At 36.9% G+C, this 16,425-nt stretch overlaps 1 protein-coding gene across 2 annotated transcripts in view; it reads right to left on the bottom strand.

Annotated features, from left to right (window-relative positions):
- Positions 1 to 8,027: 8,027 nt before the first annotated feature.
- Positions 8,028 to 16,425, bottom strand: part of rps6ka5 (ribosomal protein S6 kinase, polypeptide 5) — a 32,122-nt gene continuing 23,724 nt past the window's right edge. For both annotated transcript variants that reach the window (XM_082143237.1, XM_082143238.1), the window contains one exon: positions 8,028 to 15,949. In XM_082143237.1, coding sequence (XP_081999363.1) covers positions 15,674 to 15,949 — 276 coding nt within the window. In that variant the 3' untranslated portion in view covers positions 8,028 to 15,673. The remainder of the gene's footprint in view (positions 15,950 to 16,425) is intronic.

The following is a 16,425-nucleotide window of genomic DNA, read 5'->3' as shown; positions in this document are numbered from 1 at the left end:
AGGCAGAGTGAACAGATATTCCTTGAAACAGACTTTGATCCACATTTGGAAAGTCACCAGAAGTAGTATCATCTGGGTACTTTGTGCTTACTGTTTTATGAATTCTGTGAATGTGGACATCTTTACACATACACAGGGAAGTATGCATATATTCGAATGAAACCTAAGAGCACATTTAATGTGTTTCCTGCATTTTACAAACATATATCAGAAATTATAATCATTAATGAATTTTACAAAACAAGAACTTTGTCTTCCAGCTGTGATGATAATAGCCAATAAATCACCTTTAACAAACAAATAGCCAACATCAGAGTTACAAATCACTATTTTGTTGATTGTGAGTGGTTATGTATACCAAACACTGTGACAGGACATCCCTTAAAGCCAAAGAAAAAGAGTTTTAGCAAAAGCAGCATGAAGCGCATTGAGCCATTAACCTTCAGCTGGAGTGTTGTGGCGGTCTCTAATTCTGATGAGCAGAAGCAAATGGAGATATTTCCACTGCTGATATCACAAAGCCATTCTGACAGATATGCACATATGCGTTATATTCCCTACAATATCCACGAGTGTTCTCCACTCGGCAAGAGCAGTAGCAATCACTCACGGAGACACTTATAGCCTGCATGGGAGCGGGGCTGAGTGACAGAGAATGAGGACTAAATTAAGAGCTCTCTCTATTTGCTATTGTTAAAACAGCATTCTGCTGATGAGCTCAACTCGCATGCTTTTTTAAAAAAATCACACTTTTCTGTGTTTTGTTTTTCCGATATTATATATTCATACTGACATCTTTGCTTTTTTACCGCGCCGTTCTCGGTTTCTCTCGCTGACTGTCATTCAAATTCATGTTCTCAAGGACCCAGTGCACACAAGGCCTGGGGAATAATAGGCAAACCCATTTATCAGCTGCCTTTGTTTTTTATTCCTCTTTCCCCCTTTGGGAAATTCTGAGAGGCCATGTTCCATGTAAGATGGCAGCTGTCTCCTGACCATTAGCATTGCAAATGAGGTCAGAAGAGAGAGACCCTCAGCCCAGCATTTAGGGGCCAGAGACTGGGTCTCAACAAGCCCCATAGACAGGCGTTGAGCGCCGTCCAGTTTTGTCAAAGTGAAGAGTGACTGTTCAAGAGAGTAATTGGTCATTTGCAAAAAAATGCAAGGCATTTATTACATGACTCGAAAAGAGGTCTGAACAGAAACAAGCGGTGAGGGGGACTTCAGTGGTGTCGAGTTTCATTTCTGCTGGTTTTCTGATGTAAAGATATTATGGAAAGTGTTCGTGAATTGTGAATAGTGCTGTGCAAATACAAAAAAATAAAAATAAATAGATGATGTGTAATCCAAATGGTTCTGTTTACAATCTACAATTTCATGGATTTTATGTAGCTGTGGTCATTCGTACAATAATTAGCTTGTTGTAACGAGGCTCCTTCATTTTGAAAAAATACATATAGTATAGTGGCACAATTGTTCTCAAAGGCTGCACAGACCTCAGCGACCAGCACAGCGGCTCGCAGGTGATTGTTCTCCGAACCCTCAGCGAGCGCTATTGTCATGGTAACCGGAAAGTACTTCAGATCACAGAGGACACACACACACACACACACACACTCACACTCACAATAAACAAACTCCAGCGAAGTTTGGCGAGCCCCAAACACTAACTAACTAATCAATGTTGATTAACTTTTCCTCTTAATTACACTTAAAGGGATAGTTCACCTAAAAATGAAACATGTTGTTCCAAACCTGTATGACTTTCTTCTGTGAAAGAAGAAAGACGATATTTTGAAGAATATTGGTAACCAAGCAGTTTTGGTTCCCATTGACTTATATGGACAAAAACAAACAAACAAACAATGGAAGTCAATGGGAACCAAAACTGCCGCTCAAAATGTATTTGTGTTCAGCAGAAAAAGAAACCCTTACAGGTTTGCAACAGCATGAGAGTGAATAAATGAAAGCAGAAATTTCATTTTTGGGTGGACTATCCCTTTAAGGCTCTCAAATGGTCAAATTTGTAGCATAGACGTTGTAGTGAATTACTGTAAGCACAAGCATCTTTGAATGCACATAATAATAATATTTTTAGATTTGGCTGCCACGTGCTCCAGAGGGCCAGATTCCTTAAAACAACACTCGAGTCCACACAAATGAATTTCATTCAAATGCATGGCATGGATCAGTGAAATGGTTGACCTCAAATTACACAGCTAATATATTCTAATTGGGTAGACACTCAAATCCACATGCAGAGAGACATAAAGAGAAGGTGAAGGAGCAAAAGATTTACACTGCTCTGAGAAGTCAAACACATGCACACAAAGAGCAATGGGCTGAATTTGATTAAATATTCTGTTGATATATATCTATAGTAGGGAAAGAGAAAGCAATATCAGAATTTATAGATACTTTTAGAGCTGTTGCTGTGTGTGTCTGCATGAGAGCAGGCTTTGTGCTGAAGTCACAGGGGGGTTGTGGTGACCAGGCCTGGGTCAGCTTTGTCTGTCCAGCTTTCCATCAACCACATGATGGATCTGTGTGGTGGACCGAGGCGACGGACTCAAAACATCTACAAACTTCACTTTCTTCATGGGTAATATCCTACTGTGCAGTTCCATGATATAAGATTAACGTATTCCCATTATCCACAGTATATCTAAACATTTGTTTTATTAAATCTTCTCTTCTCTAGCTGGTTCCTAATATAGTTGCCTAATTAACCAGGCATTGTGCACAACAACGATCGTTGGCTCTTTGATGAACGCTTTGTTCCTCTTTTGCAAGTCGTTTTGGATAAAAGCATCTGCTAAATGCATAAATGTAAATATATGTCTAAAAATTTTGTTGAAAAGTTTTTTAGTGTTTTTGAAAGAATTCTCTTATGCATTTATTTAATCAAAAATACAGTTAAAACAGTGATATTCTGAAATGTTATTACAATATAAAATGTTTTCTATTTGAATATATTTTTTAAAATGTAATATTCCTGTGATGACAAAACTGAAGTGTCACATGATCCTTCAGAATTTTTTTCTAGAATTCTGATTTGGTGTTCAAGAAAATGTTCCTAATATTATCAATGTTGAAAAAGTTGTGCTGTTTAAACGGTTTTGTTGAAACCATGACACTTTTTTTTTCAGAATTCTCAGATAAAAGTGAAAAGCATAAAAAAAATTATAGATGTCTTTAGTGTCACTTTTGATCAATTTAATTTGGCCTTGCTGAAAAAAAGGACAAATTTCTTTAAAATAAAAATCTTACTGACCCCAAACATTTGAACGGTAGTGTATGTGTAATTTATTCATATATATATATATATATATATATATATATATATATATATATATATATATTTGAACCTTCATTCATTTATTTCGAATGTTAGTTGTCCAGTTGTCCCACATGAATATAATAAAATGGCCAATTGTCCCTTACATGTAATTAAATAGCACTCAAATCTTCAAAGGATATCATGGCATCACTAGGCCTCAAATGAATTAACAGAAAAATTTTATACCATATACATGTATAATGATCACTGAACTTTACGATCTTACGAGGGAATTTCCTACTCTTGATTGAATCAATTCAAATTAGCTCCATTAGTATCAAAACCCAATTTGATAGAGTGGCCTCACAAATCTTTGATATTATCCATTACATATGTTAAAAGGCACAGAAATGCATAGTCCTCAGTTTCTATGAGCTCAAACTCTTGCTGAGCGCCGCTTCACCTCACTCCTCACCCTGCGACCCACGTTTGTGTGTGTGGGATTGCCATGGGGACAGCTGGGTGTGGGAAGCTAGAGCAAACATAGCAAGGCCTGGACGGTGACTCCGACCGACTCGCAAGGAGACAATAGAGGCTCCCGTCGGAGCTAATGGGGACACATGTAATGGGATTACGGCTCTGGTCACTGATGGTAAAGGTTGGGGAGGGGGGAGACCACATTGGTAGCTACTACACTTCTACACACCTCCCCCTTCGTCTGCCCCTCCTGCCGTACCCTGAGAAGTTCCCACTCAATCACATCCCACTGACACACTCAGCCACAGCAGGCCCATTCAGATCCTCCAGGAGCACTCCAACCTGAACGGGCCTTTCCCACAGCCCGCTACGCCAAAACCTCTGCTGCTTCTTTTCAGATTCCACTTGCCATATACAAGGAAGGTTAATGACAGCAGCTGTCTCATTTCTTTAAGGTTGATAGTCAAAATCAGTGCATGTAGAAAACCAAAACTATTGTAAAGCAAGCTTCACTATAGGGTTATGGTTTTTGAACAACATTACAAAATACCATTATGGGGTGTTTTGACATGTTCAGTGTACAGATTAATCATGGAAATAGTTTAATGGTCTGGATCTACTACTTTATTCAAAAATACATAAAATGCAATTCATACATACAATGATTTGAACACACTTTTCTATGATGAGGAAGTTGGGGGGGTACACACACAACAGTTAAAAATGTTAGGGTTGGGAGGCTCACCGAGGCTGAATTTATTTGATCACAAATATTTGAAAAAACAGTGATATTGTGAAAAATTATTACAATAATTTTTTTTCTTTTTTTAAGTATATTTCAAAATGTAATTTATTCCTGAGAAAACTTCAGCATCATTACTCTAGTCTTCAGTGTCACATGATCCTTTAGAAATAATTGCAATATGTTGATTTGGTGACATTTCTTATTATTATCAATGTTAAAAACAGTTGTGCTGCTTAATATTCTTGTGGAAAGTTGCTTCAGGAGTATTTGATGAATTAAAAGCTTAAAAGAACAGGATCTTATTTTGAAATCTTTTGATCAGTTTAAATCTTATACTAACCCCAAACCTTTGAACGACAATGTACAGATATCATAATGAAGAAAACAGTTTCATTAAAAGAATGAAATTCATGAAAAGAAACCTCTTTGAGTAGTTTGGCATTATCTTTCATAATTATATATAAAAAAATAATATTTTTGTTAAAATATTATGGCCATTTGAAAAGCCCAATTTGTCAGCCAAATTTAAAGAAAAGTTGCAATCAACATGCAGAAACACACAGGAAACCCTTGTATTGTATATTAAATTGTATATTTGATATTCATTCATCCGTAGGTTTTCCATTTAAGTTTAAAGTATTTTTATTTATTTTTTTTTAGAATACAAAGAGTACATTTCTAAGAACTTAACACGTGCTTTAAACTAGATTGTCCGAAGATTTTACCTTTTTTTAATGTGGACTCTTATGTCATTCATTAGCATCTGATACCATCACTGTACCACGGTACTGTCACAGAACTTTTCGGTAAGGGAAACCCTTTTTCTATGTGATTTTCCCCTGACAAAGCATTTTTTGGGGGGGGTGGGGTGGGGTGGATATAAAGCAATATATTTAGCAACACCCTAGCAACCATCTACAACACTATAGTATTGTGGCATTGACTTCCTATAGCACTGCTTCCATTTTTTTTTCCTCAGAAAATGTAAATATCTAGTTGACATTTATGATTGAGTAGGAGGTCCAGGCTAAGCTGCGAGGCAGTCCTTCCTCTCCTTTTTCTCCCGCAGCCAAATTCCTACACTTCTTCCAAGACACCCAGTCAATTAATAAGACATCGTCTCCTCCCCTTTGCAGCCCCCTGCACAAGAGGCCACCCAAGAGCGAGCAGCCCGACTCTAAAGCAGCTTCTCTGGTGGCCCAGTGGAATGCCGGGGCGAGACAGGAGGACTGAGGTGGAGAAGAAAAGAAAAAGTCCCATCACTGCTCGCCAGGGCAGCCTGGTCAAAATTTAAGGGAGACAATAGGAGACGTGGGTCCCGTGCAGAAATCCCGTATTTCCCGCCATTGACTCCTCAACACCTCCCACTTTAGACCCGAAGCTCTTTCTGCCCTCTTTTTCGTTCATTGCGTTTTGGAGTTCTTTACTAAGATACACCAATCTGTGCTCAAATCAACACACAAAATGATGGACCTGTGCTTTTGAATCAAGTCAAATTGGGATAAATTTTTTTGGTGAAATATTGATCTTTATTGATTTTTATTTATTTTTTTAAGAGTTTCTTGTTGGAGGAAACAATATTAATGGCCATGGTCAGATTATTTAACATACTTTTATGTGCGTATATATATATATATATATATATATATATATATATATATACAGTTGCAATCAAAATTATTCAACCAAATATGGCCAAGTAAAAAGAGATCTCACAAAAGCTGTAGAGAACAAATTATTTTATTACATTAGAAAGTCTATGGCTATAAGAAGATTACCAAAACACTAAAAGTTACAGCTGGCAGCATTATTCATAAGTTTAAACATTTGTTGTACCAGAAAACCATTGACCGTTTTGAAGAAAAAGCACAATATCATTAAGGGGAATAAAATGTTTGATCAGAGCAACTGAGAAAAAACCCTCAATTTACTCCCAAAGACCTGCAAGATAATCTGATGAAAAGAGGAAAAAACATTTCAGTGTATAAGAAGAACACTAGACAAGCATGGCCTTCATGTTGGGACATGCCGAATGCCACTCTTGACCAAGAAGAACATAAAAGGCCGACTTGAATATGCTAATATTCATTTGGATATAGACCTGTGGAGTTCTGGAAGAATGTTTTATGGAGGGATGTGACCAAACTGGAACTTTTTGGACCCATGGATCATGTCTGGTCCAAAAAAGACAAAGCTTATGAGCAGAAGAACACCGTCTCCATGGTCAAACATGCTCCAGGTCTTCTTAGGGTGCTTTGCTGTTGCAGGAAGCGGACATCTTGACTGTATGAAGGACATCTGGAAGCTTTATTAAGTGAGGAATGGGCCGAGATTGCAGGAGAGAGAGGTGACTGAAGCTTCTATATGCTCTTACAGGCATTGGAGGTTATAAAAGAAAATGTCCTGCACAAAATTTGACATTTGGGGGTTAAATAATTTTGAACACGAATGTTGAGAGCCAATTCGATTTTTAGTTTTTTATAATCAACTTTACCTTCTCAGAATCACTCAAATGCTTATTGATAAACTTTCGATAATAGTTTACTGATGCCTTTGTTAAATTGTTTTCATAAAATGTCCTCCTATCATCCTTTCATCAGGTCATCTTGCAGGTCTTTGGGAGTAAATTGAGGGTTTTTCTCAGTTGCGCTCAAACATTTTATTCCCCTTAATGATATTGTGCTTTTTGATTGCAACTGTGATATATATATGTGTGTGTGTGTGTGTGTGTGTGTGTGTGTGTGTGTGTGTGTGTGTGTGTGTGTGTGTGTGTGTGTGTGTGTGTGTGTGTGTGTGTGTGTGTGTGTGTGTGTGTGTGTGTGTGTGTGTGTAAATGAAGTCACTCTGGTATGGCTTAATGAAATTTATCATAACTTTTTGGGGGGCAATAAGTCCCCCAAAGATCAGCATTTTAGACAGAAAATCTCAACCACCAAACTCTTACTACTCAGACATACAAAAAATATAATAATAGTAAATAGTGAAATAATAGTAAATAGTAAAATATATATAAATAGCAAAAAATATTTCAGGCAAATTTCATGTTGTACTTTTGATAAATGTAATTATCATTTTGTGCTTTATATATATATTAAAAACATAATTTTGACCCCCAAACTAATATAGGTCAATGTATGTATATGTAGGCCTATTTAATTGCATATATAATAATCTAAGTAAACAAAGAGTTTGGGGATATCAAGATTATATTTTAACATATCACAAAGTTACAATAATTATTCAACATTAAAACATAATTCAGAAAATATGAAACATGAATTTTGCTTTATTTTTGCCATTTCTTACATTTTTCACAAAATTGTATATTTACTTACAACTAAATCAAACATTAAAATCAAAGGCTTAATAAATTCAATACTAAAAAAAAGTCAATTAAAATCTGCACACATTGGATAATACTGAGAATATGTGAATGAATATTGTAGCCAACACTGAGAACATAACACAAACTGAAAATATAGGAAAATATTTATACAAAAACACATCAGAATAAATACACAAGCATTTTGTGAATTTGGAGGTTTTATTCCATTTTGTGACAATTTAAATTATATTACTCTTTGTTCAATAAAACTTTAAGCCCTTATTTTTTTAACAACCACCTCAAACATATTTTGAATCACAAAACAAATGGGAAAACAGTTGCTAACAAGACCAGTTAATAAAAGGAGCTGATTCAACTCATCTGAGACTAAAACACTCATGCAAGACACTCCAACTCGCATTTGTATCAACATAATGGACTAATATAACCACACGATCGTTGAAAATATGACCTTTTCGTGTATATTGTGTATTTTAAAAGTATATCATCTTAAAAACAAAGCACTGGACACATCAACAGGGTTCAGTGTCATACTGTGTGGTGAAGTAGTATATGGCTTATCACTTACAAAACACATACATAGCATTACAACTCACTATAAATAGGACTATTTTGGTGCTTTTAAGCATTATAGTTCAATAATAATTCAAATTAAATAAATTAATGAGAGTAAAACTCTAGCCCAGCTAGTTAGCTAAAAAATGCATTTGTGATAATCCATTAGGTCTTCAAATCGGTCTTCATGTAATGCCTAAACATTAAACAATTTGCACAGTGAGGACTAGTACAGAGTTTAAAGACAGGAAAGCTCATCTATACATCCCATAATAAAAACAATTCTTTCCTCAGAAACGGCCATCGATGCAAACAAGCTATTTAAATCTGTGTAAACAGCGCCGCTTGCTGGCAGCGTTTGGTTGTACACTAGTAGGAAAACAGCCTGTGAAAATTCTCTTTAAAATCGATTTACTCAAAATTCCCTTCGCGCTTTAATGCAACAACTGGACAATAAACAGCAAAAATACATATTTTACAAATAAGCATCTTTGCAAAACATTACATTTGAGATCATCACGATCACAATATCTGAATTTGCTGCGACACCAAATGTACATCGGCAGTTACACTATCAAACACATAAGCCCGTAAACAGTATATATGATGTACAATCTGTATTATGCTTTTTGGTTGCACTATGCTTTTTGGTGGCTTTGTGGAAAGTGCAATGAAAGTAGGCCTAACTGGTCCATTTCTACATCAGACGGAACAAAAAAAAAAAAAAAGTAAAGTCTGGGATTGTGCTAATTATCTATGCTTCTTAATATGACTCTTTCAACAAACATAATTTATAAATGTGTTTCACAGCAGGAAATGCTGGAGGATGGAAGCGCATGGACAACAACCTAACCAAACAAACATATTTTTAAAGACTTTACCACAAAGAAAATTAAAGCTCAGTGTATGTTGAAAAAAAATGTCACTGCTACAAATCATGTCTTTGGTAAAAAATAAAACGAATATGTAAATCATTCAATTATAAACCCCCTTGTCTATAGATTCAGGAGCGGAGATAACAATAGTTCATTGACATGCACAGATGCTTTTAGAATAAAAATACAGGCTACAGGAAAGTGGCCGGCGCTGGAAACAATACATCAAAACAGTGTACAGTCTGTGTTCATTTCATTTTCACATAATCCATTTTCAATGTTAAACTGTTAAATGATTTCCAATGCTGAATAAATGCCCGTGATTTAATGTAACTTCAAAGTATTAGACTAAAAGCTTTGTGTCAAGACCAACAAACTATCCAAAATGAAATTGTTTGTCTGGTCACATTAGCCAAAAAATACAAATATATTTGTATTTATATATATATTGTACAAATATATATATAAAAAAAAAAATCAAAAATACAGCAAAAAATAAAACATAAAAATACTGTAATATTGTTACAATTCAAAATAACTTTTGTATTTTAAAGCTGCAGTCTGTAACTTTTTTGTGTTTAAAATGTACATAAAATATATAATGAGCGAGCACATCATGAATCCATTTTCCAAACCGTGTTTTTGTCTTATCCTGAATCACTAAGGTACACCTATAATAAATGTTTATATTCGGACTATTTAAGACTGGTTCGGGTCGTACCACTGCGGAGTAACCCAGTACCTTACAGTCTATGGACGTTAACAGAGAGAAGTAGATCCGGCTACAATTCCTCCGCAAGACGCATGCAGTTCTGTTTATTAACCGCTAGAGCGCCAACAGTTACGGACTGCAGTCTTTAAAGGGACTATTTGTAAGAGTTTCATGTATTAATTGCGTTTTTATTGCCAATGTGTGAACAGCTTGTAAAGAAAATGTAAAAATAATAATAAAAAATAAAAAACGAGATATTCAGGATGTGATGTTTCAGCCCGTTCATGAGAGCCTCTCTTCCGTTAAACGACAGATGAAAAGAATGTATTTAATGTTCAGGATAATAAAGAAAGAGCCATTTTGCAAAAAATGGATTAATTCAAACTAAAGTCTCGCACAGTCAGGTCTATAGAAAAGTCTCACATATAGGCTTATACTTTATAATCAAACTATCATAACGGTGTAAATTGAATTAGGCCTACCTCATCTGTTGACATGATGCCGTGAATTGCAAAGCTAGTCCAAACAAATCCACATCGCTATGATCAGAAGTTTTCTTATCTGCTGTTTTCTCAGCGCTGTCATCTTTGTTGTGCGTTTATTTTGTTACTGAGAGGAAAACGCGCAGCACATATTTATATTTTCATCTAATGTTAACCGTCGCTTTCAGCAGCGTGGACGAGTCTGGATGTTGTTAACAGTATATCGCTGCAAAGGTATTTCCGACTTTTTTTTACTTCTAAGTTAAGAATGATAAAGTTCGTGAGCAGATATCGAGGGCGAGGCCTTGAATCACGTTCATTCTCTTGTTGTAAGTTTACTTTACGTTACGTGTGCACGAGACGAGTGCGAGCACGAGCAATAAGTTGCTGGCTGCAATTCACTTAACAGCCACCCGTGTCGCTAATAACAAGGATTTCTGAATTCTACATAAAGCCCCTTTCAAATATTTTTAAATATTATTTATTCCCGTGATGGTAAAGCTGGATTGTCACATGATCCTTCAGAAATCATTCTAATATACTGATTTGGAACATTAATAATAATGTCTAGAGTTGTGCTGGTTACATTTTTTGTAGAAACCCTGATTTTAGGATTATTTTATTGAAAAAAATTTAGCATTAGAAATGCTTTACTTTCACTTTTTATTAATTGAATGCATCCTTGCTGAATAAAAGTATTAATATCTTTTCTTTTCTTTTTTAAATTTTTTTTTATCTTATTTAACCCAACTGGTATTTCAGAAAGAATGTAAAAAGTTGTATTGGTGGCTTACATGACATTTCAAGAATTTTTACAGCAAAAGCATAGCGACCTCTAAAACAAGGTAATTCTACTAAAGATAACATGAAACAGAGTGGGAACAAGTTTCCATGCAATTAAAAAAAATCCATTTCCATTCCAGCATCAACTCTTCAAATCCACAACCCCTTAAAAAACAAGGTGGAGTTTAAAAAGTCAAATCACCCCACATCCACGAGCAGATGAGCCGCCCACGACCGCCGCTATCACAGATACAAGCGCACAGGGCCCCTCGGTTACATTTCACAACCAGACAACACAATTTACAAGAGCACTAAAATAGAGCAACAAAAACGAAGTGCACAGTTCAAAGGAGCGAGTTCAGTTTAAGGGCCGATGCTCACAACATGCTCACACTACGCTTTTAGAAACGCTAAACGAAAAACCACATGTCTGGTCTTTAATCTCATAACAGCTAAAACAAGCTAAAACAAAACCCCCTAAAAACGTATCAGACCGTAAAGCAAGCTCCATGTTTGTGCAATTGGACGCAGAGAGCCGGTGGGACAAACAGCAGCACAGCAAATCATCTAATAAAGCCTCACTCCCAGAGGAGAGTTCAATGTAGGACTCTCTCGGCCTCCCATCATTCTTGTTCTATTAATACACCCAAACAAAAAGAGGAGGCAGTAATGAGGGAGCTTCAGGGAGAACAGTGATGGGGAAGAGGCCAAATGTGGCAGCTTTCAGCCACATGAAAGTGAGCCGAGCTCCTGCTGTTCTTATTGCTCTTGTCCTTTGCCCGGGTTCGAGTGGGCAGGAGCACCAGTTTGTGTGTGTTTGATTGTGTGCGTGCGTGCATGTATGCGTACCCGCCGCTGGGTCCTGATCCAGCCCTCGCCATTTAAACGCTCAATATGATGTCTTGTCTCGGTTAGTGCACAAGAAGTGGAATGCATGATTTACTTAAGAGACCAGAGCCTTACGACTGTCCCTAAAGATGGCAGTTATGTTCGCCCTGATGATGAGGCACCGTTTATATTCAGTATTTTCTTATGCATAAAGGTCTTTCAGGATATGAACAGAGACAAACGTAAGAAAGGAAGAAAATAACTTTGCATAGCAATGTATAGTTCAAGTGGCTTTCAAATAGTTTTGTAGTGCTAGCAAGATATGAAGAAATGATAGAATAATGCTCTGAATAATACAGATGGTCCTTTTGGGCCAAAGATAAAATCATTCCTTTTCAACTATAGAACGCCACCACCGAATAGAAAATACAATCTACACAAACACAGAGAACCATATAATCAGCTCAGTCAGTTCAAAGTTCAAAGACTCCTTCGTATGTGGCCTCGAAATGAGTCCTTCATTTCACGAGCAATGAATGATACAACACATGAATCCTTTGCTGCCTAGCCTACATCAGAATTCATTGCGCGCTCGTAACAACAGTACTTTTTGGAGAGAAATTGCCGGATTACACTGTTAAATGCAAGTATTGGGTTTCAACTTTCTCGAATACAAATGTTAAAATACCAAAACATTTATATAAAGCAGTTCAGATGGTTCATCTAAGATGCGATTTTTTTTATAGTTTTTACTCTTTATAATGTTGAGAAATGGACCAAGGTGAACATATTTAGACAGGTTGTGAACCTTGCTTTGTTTTCAGACAGTTAAATATAACTTTCAAAAAAGTCCAGAACAAACGTTACTGCCGCTCTTCAACGGCAGCTGTCACAGTTGTTAGATGACAAGAACAATCCTCCGTAGACTAGACCGTCTCATTTAACAACGCTCAGTCGGACCTTTGCGGCCTTCGAAGGAGTGGCCTTTGAAGTCTGTGTCCTTTGAAGGATGCAGCCTCTCAATTGGGACACAGCTTTAAAAGTAAAGGTTCTTTGTTGGTATCCATGGTTCCATGAAGAACCTTTAACATCCTTAGAAACTTTCCATTGTACAAGAAGTTCTTTATAGTAGAAAAAGGTTCTTCATACTTTTCCACCGGCACGGTTCCGGTGCGGCCTTTGTCCATTCTTGAACCATTCCATTCAAGATCGGTTCAACTTCGGCTCCAAAAACCTGCTGGTCTCGGAACAGAGCCGGGGAGCCGTGGCGAAGAATAGCTGTCACTCTCTATGGCAATCTCATGAGCAATGTAATATTGTTGCACTACATAGGTCTTTATACCTAAATAAATAAAACTGTGCACGCAAGAGAGACCCAATGTGTGAGAGAGCGGGTGAATCATTTCAATATATCTCCAAAAAGGACAGATGATAGTACCAGGAATTTATGCAAGCTGCCGATACACTAAAAGCACTACCGGTTCTGTGGACAGCAAAACAAGTGCCGCACTGCCTGTACAAACATCAGGATGCACACTGTTTGATTTGAGACTGTTTATAGTCAGGTAAACAACAAGTAACAGCATTACATCACTGTTTGTTCCTCAGGTCTGTGGAAACACGTGGCCAGTTTGCGACAGGCTCCAGTTCGCCTGGCCGAGAACGCGAACTATTCTGGTGGAAAAGAGCTATGAAAGGTTCTTTAGGGAACTCAAAATGGTTCTTCAATGGCATTGTGTGAAAACTCCCTTTTGGAACTTATTTTTAAGAGTTTGGACTTGCACTCAAATTACCATATTTTCTATGACTAGTCATTCGAGTCCGAGTCCAGGCTGTTTAAATGCTCCTGAAAATATCTGATCTTGTCCAGACTTGAGTACTATAAGATTTCAGCTCAGTGTCACAAAAACTTCACGGCTTGTGAAACAGACGATGCAAACATGAAAAAACGCAAGCACATCGTTTTAAACACCACAGGCTCTACCACAGCCTGTTTTGAAGCATCAGTCAACTAACACAGGGCCAAAAAACAGAAACACAACGTGCCACCATCAAACAGGAAACCACAGATGTCTTCTGGTATTTCACTTCATTTCAGGCTAAAATGTGGCTTGCAGTCATGGTTATCTTATATAAGATAAGCGTTTCATTAGACTTTGCAGACGCATAGTTTAAAGTCTACGTGAATTGCAACCCATTGTACTTCCTCTAATATAGCGCTTTTTCAAGAAATGAGATTATCCATCAGGAACTGATTGGATCATGAAAAGTAGGCAGTGATACAAACCAGAATACAGCCAGATCAAAAGTGAGTCTGCTAAATCTACGGCTAAAAACCATTTAGCCTGGATAACCTAAGTGATGTTACTGGAATAGAAAAGTCATTGCAGAGGAAGCAAGAGTTATTAAAGTTTTATTAAACTATGAAAACTTATTTTTTTCTTTGTAATAACATGCACCAAAGAATTGTTCACAATAGAACCAGGTGCATTCATTTAAAATGGGTCTATTCTGAATTCATGTTGACTTTAAACAGCTATCGCCAGATTCATGCTCAGCCTAATATTATACTCAAGCATAAAACCTTGAGTAACGAAATTCAACGTCCAAGTCAACACCTCTAGCGTTTTCTCTTTTAGGGCGTGTCACATTAGCACAATTTCAGCAAAAAAACATTGTTCCATTGTCCACTGTCAATAGTGTATCGATGCACGAAGAAATGCTCAAACAGAAGTCACTTTCAAACCAAGCAGTTTCTTGTTGGTCAATGCTGAAAATCTGTGTGACAGCTTGAACCAAAATACAAAATTGGATTTCAGTGACAAAATTTCACAAAGCAAGGGTTAATGTGACCACACCTTCAGCCAGTGGCTTTGTTTTCAACTCTTTAGAAATTATTTATAAGAACAAATAAATAACCTGAGGAAGGTATCTCAACAGAAAATTCAAATAACACGTGAATGTGAAACAAACGGTCTCTTTTACCTTGCCCATAAACAACAGTTTTACACAGAACACGGAAACTATTACACCTAAAGTTGTTGCTACTTCAGTAAAATCTTTTGGAAGAAGTCAAAGATTAAAGTTAAATATGTGAATCAACACCATAAAGCTCCCAGCACAAATGGAGCTGTTGTATTTGGTATATACCAATTTGTCAAATATACCAAATATCTATTATATACCAAATTTGAGAGAAGTCTGTATAAACAATAAATCTCCTTTTAAATAAATTCTATTTATATATTTATTTAAAATACATATTCCTTATCTTTTTTGCCTAAAGCAAAGCGCCTGGTCTGTCAGGACACTGCACAAGCCGGCTTTTCTTCTTTCTCCATCAGTGGAAGGTCTTGATGCTCCTCAAAGTGAACTTCTCTCTTGTGTTTGAGACACTGGACTTGATGCAGAGATATTCAGCCATGCAGAACTTGAGCCAGAAGTTCACTCCAGCTCGGTCTTCAGCGCTCATGGTGTGCATCTATTGCTAATGATGGATTTGAGTTGGTCCCCACATGCAAATTCTGGAGTTGTACAGCCTTTCCAGAGTGTGAGGAGAAAGAATGAGACAGTGGGAAAGTTATGTCCTATCACTCTGTAAGCTGGAGTTCGCCCTGAGAAGGCTCATCGTCAGGGCCCAGAGTGAAAGGCGTGCTCACGGAGGCCTGGGGAATGATGGCCGTCTCTCCGCCCAGTGGCGTCTTATCCTGAGACTGGGAGGAAGAGGAAGAGGAGTGCGTGCTCTCGCTAGAGCTGCTGCGGGTCTCTGTGCTGGTGCTGGTCTTCTTCATCTTCCTGCGTTTGGCCAAAGGAGCCTTGTCAACCGTCTGAAGTCGGAATCCCTCCCGCTTACACTTATTAAAGGCCTGGGGAAGAAAAAATGGATGACCATATCAGTATCTGCCAAAATTACAGTTATAATATACAAAGCTTACTGTATAATAATTTATTATTATTTTATTACTTTTTCAAATTAAAACAGGAAATGTATTAAACAGTAAAAAAAAATTATATATATATATGAAGAGTTCAGATGCAAAAGCCTCTAAGTGCCATCTGAAATTTTCTTCTAGAAAGATCATTTTTATTAAGGGTATATATATAAGTTCAGTAATTTTACTTAATTGACAATAGGTAATTTACATTGCTATTTAAGTGAAATTACTGAACTTAAATATACGAGCTTGATAAAAATTTCAGATGGCACTTAAGAGGCTTTTGCATCTGAACTCTTCATATACAAGTTAAGCACTTATCCAAATGTCCTACTCTGCATTGTCAGCATGTTCTGTAAATTGCATGTAAAAAAAGATTCAAGCTTTATTCTGAACACTATTTTCCC

The sequence above is a fragment of the Leuciscus leuciscus genome, assembly GCF_965113295.1.
Source record: "Leuciscus leuciscus genome assembly, chromosome: 17".
NCBI classification, from domain to species: domain Eukaryota; kingdom Metazoa; phylum Chordata; class Actinopteri; order Cypriniformes; family Leuciscidae; genus Leuciscus; species Leuciscus leuciscus.
The sequence above is the reverse complement of the archived record's forward strand: the minus strand, read 5'-3'. Positions and strand labels throughout refer to the sequence as shown.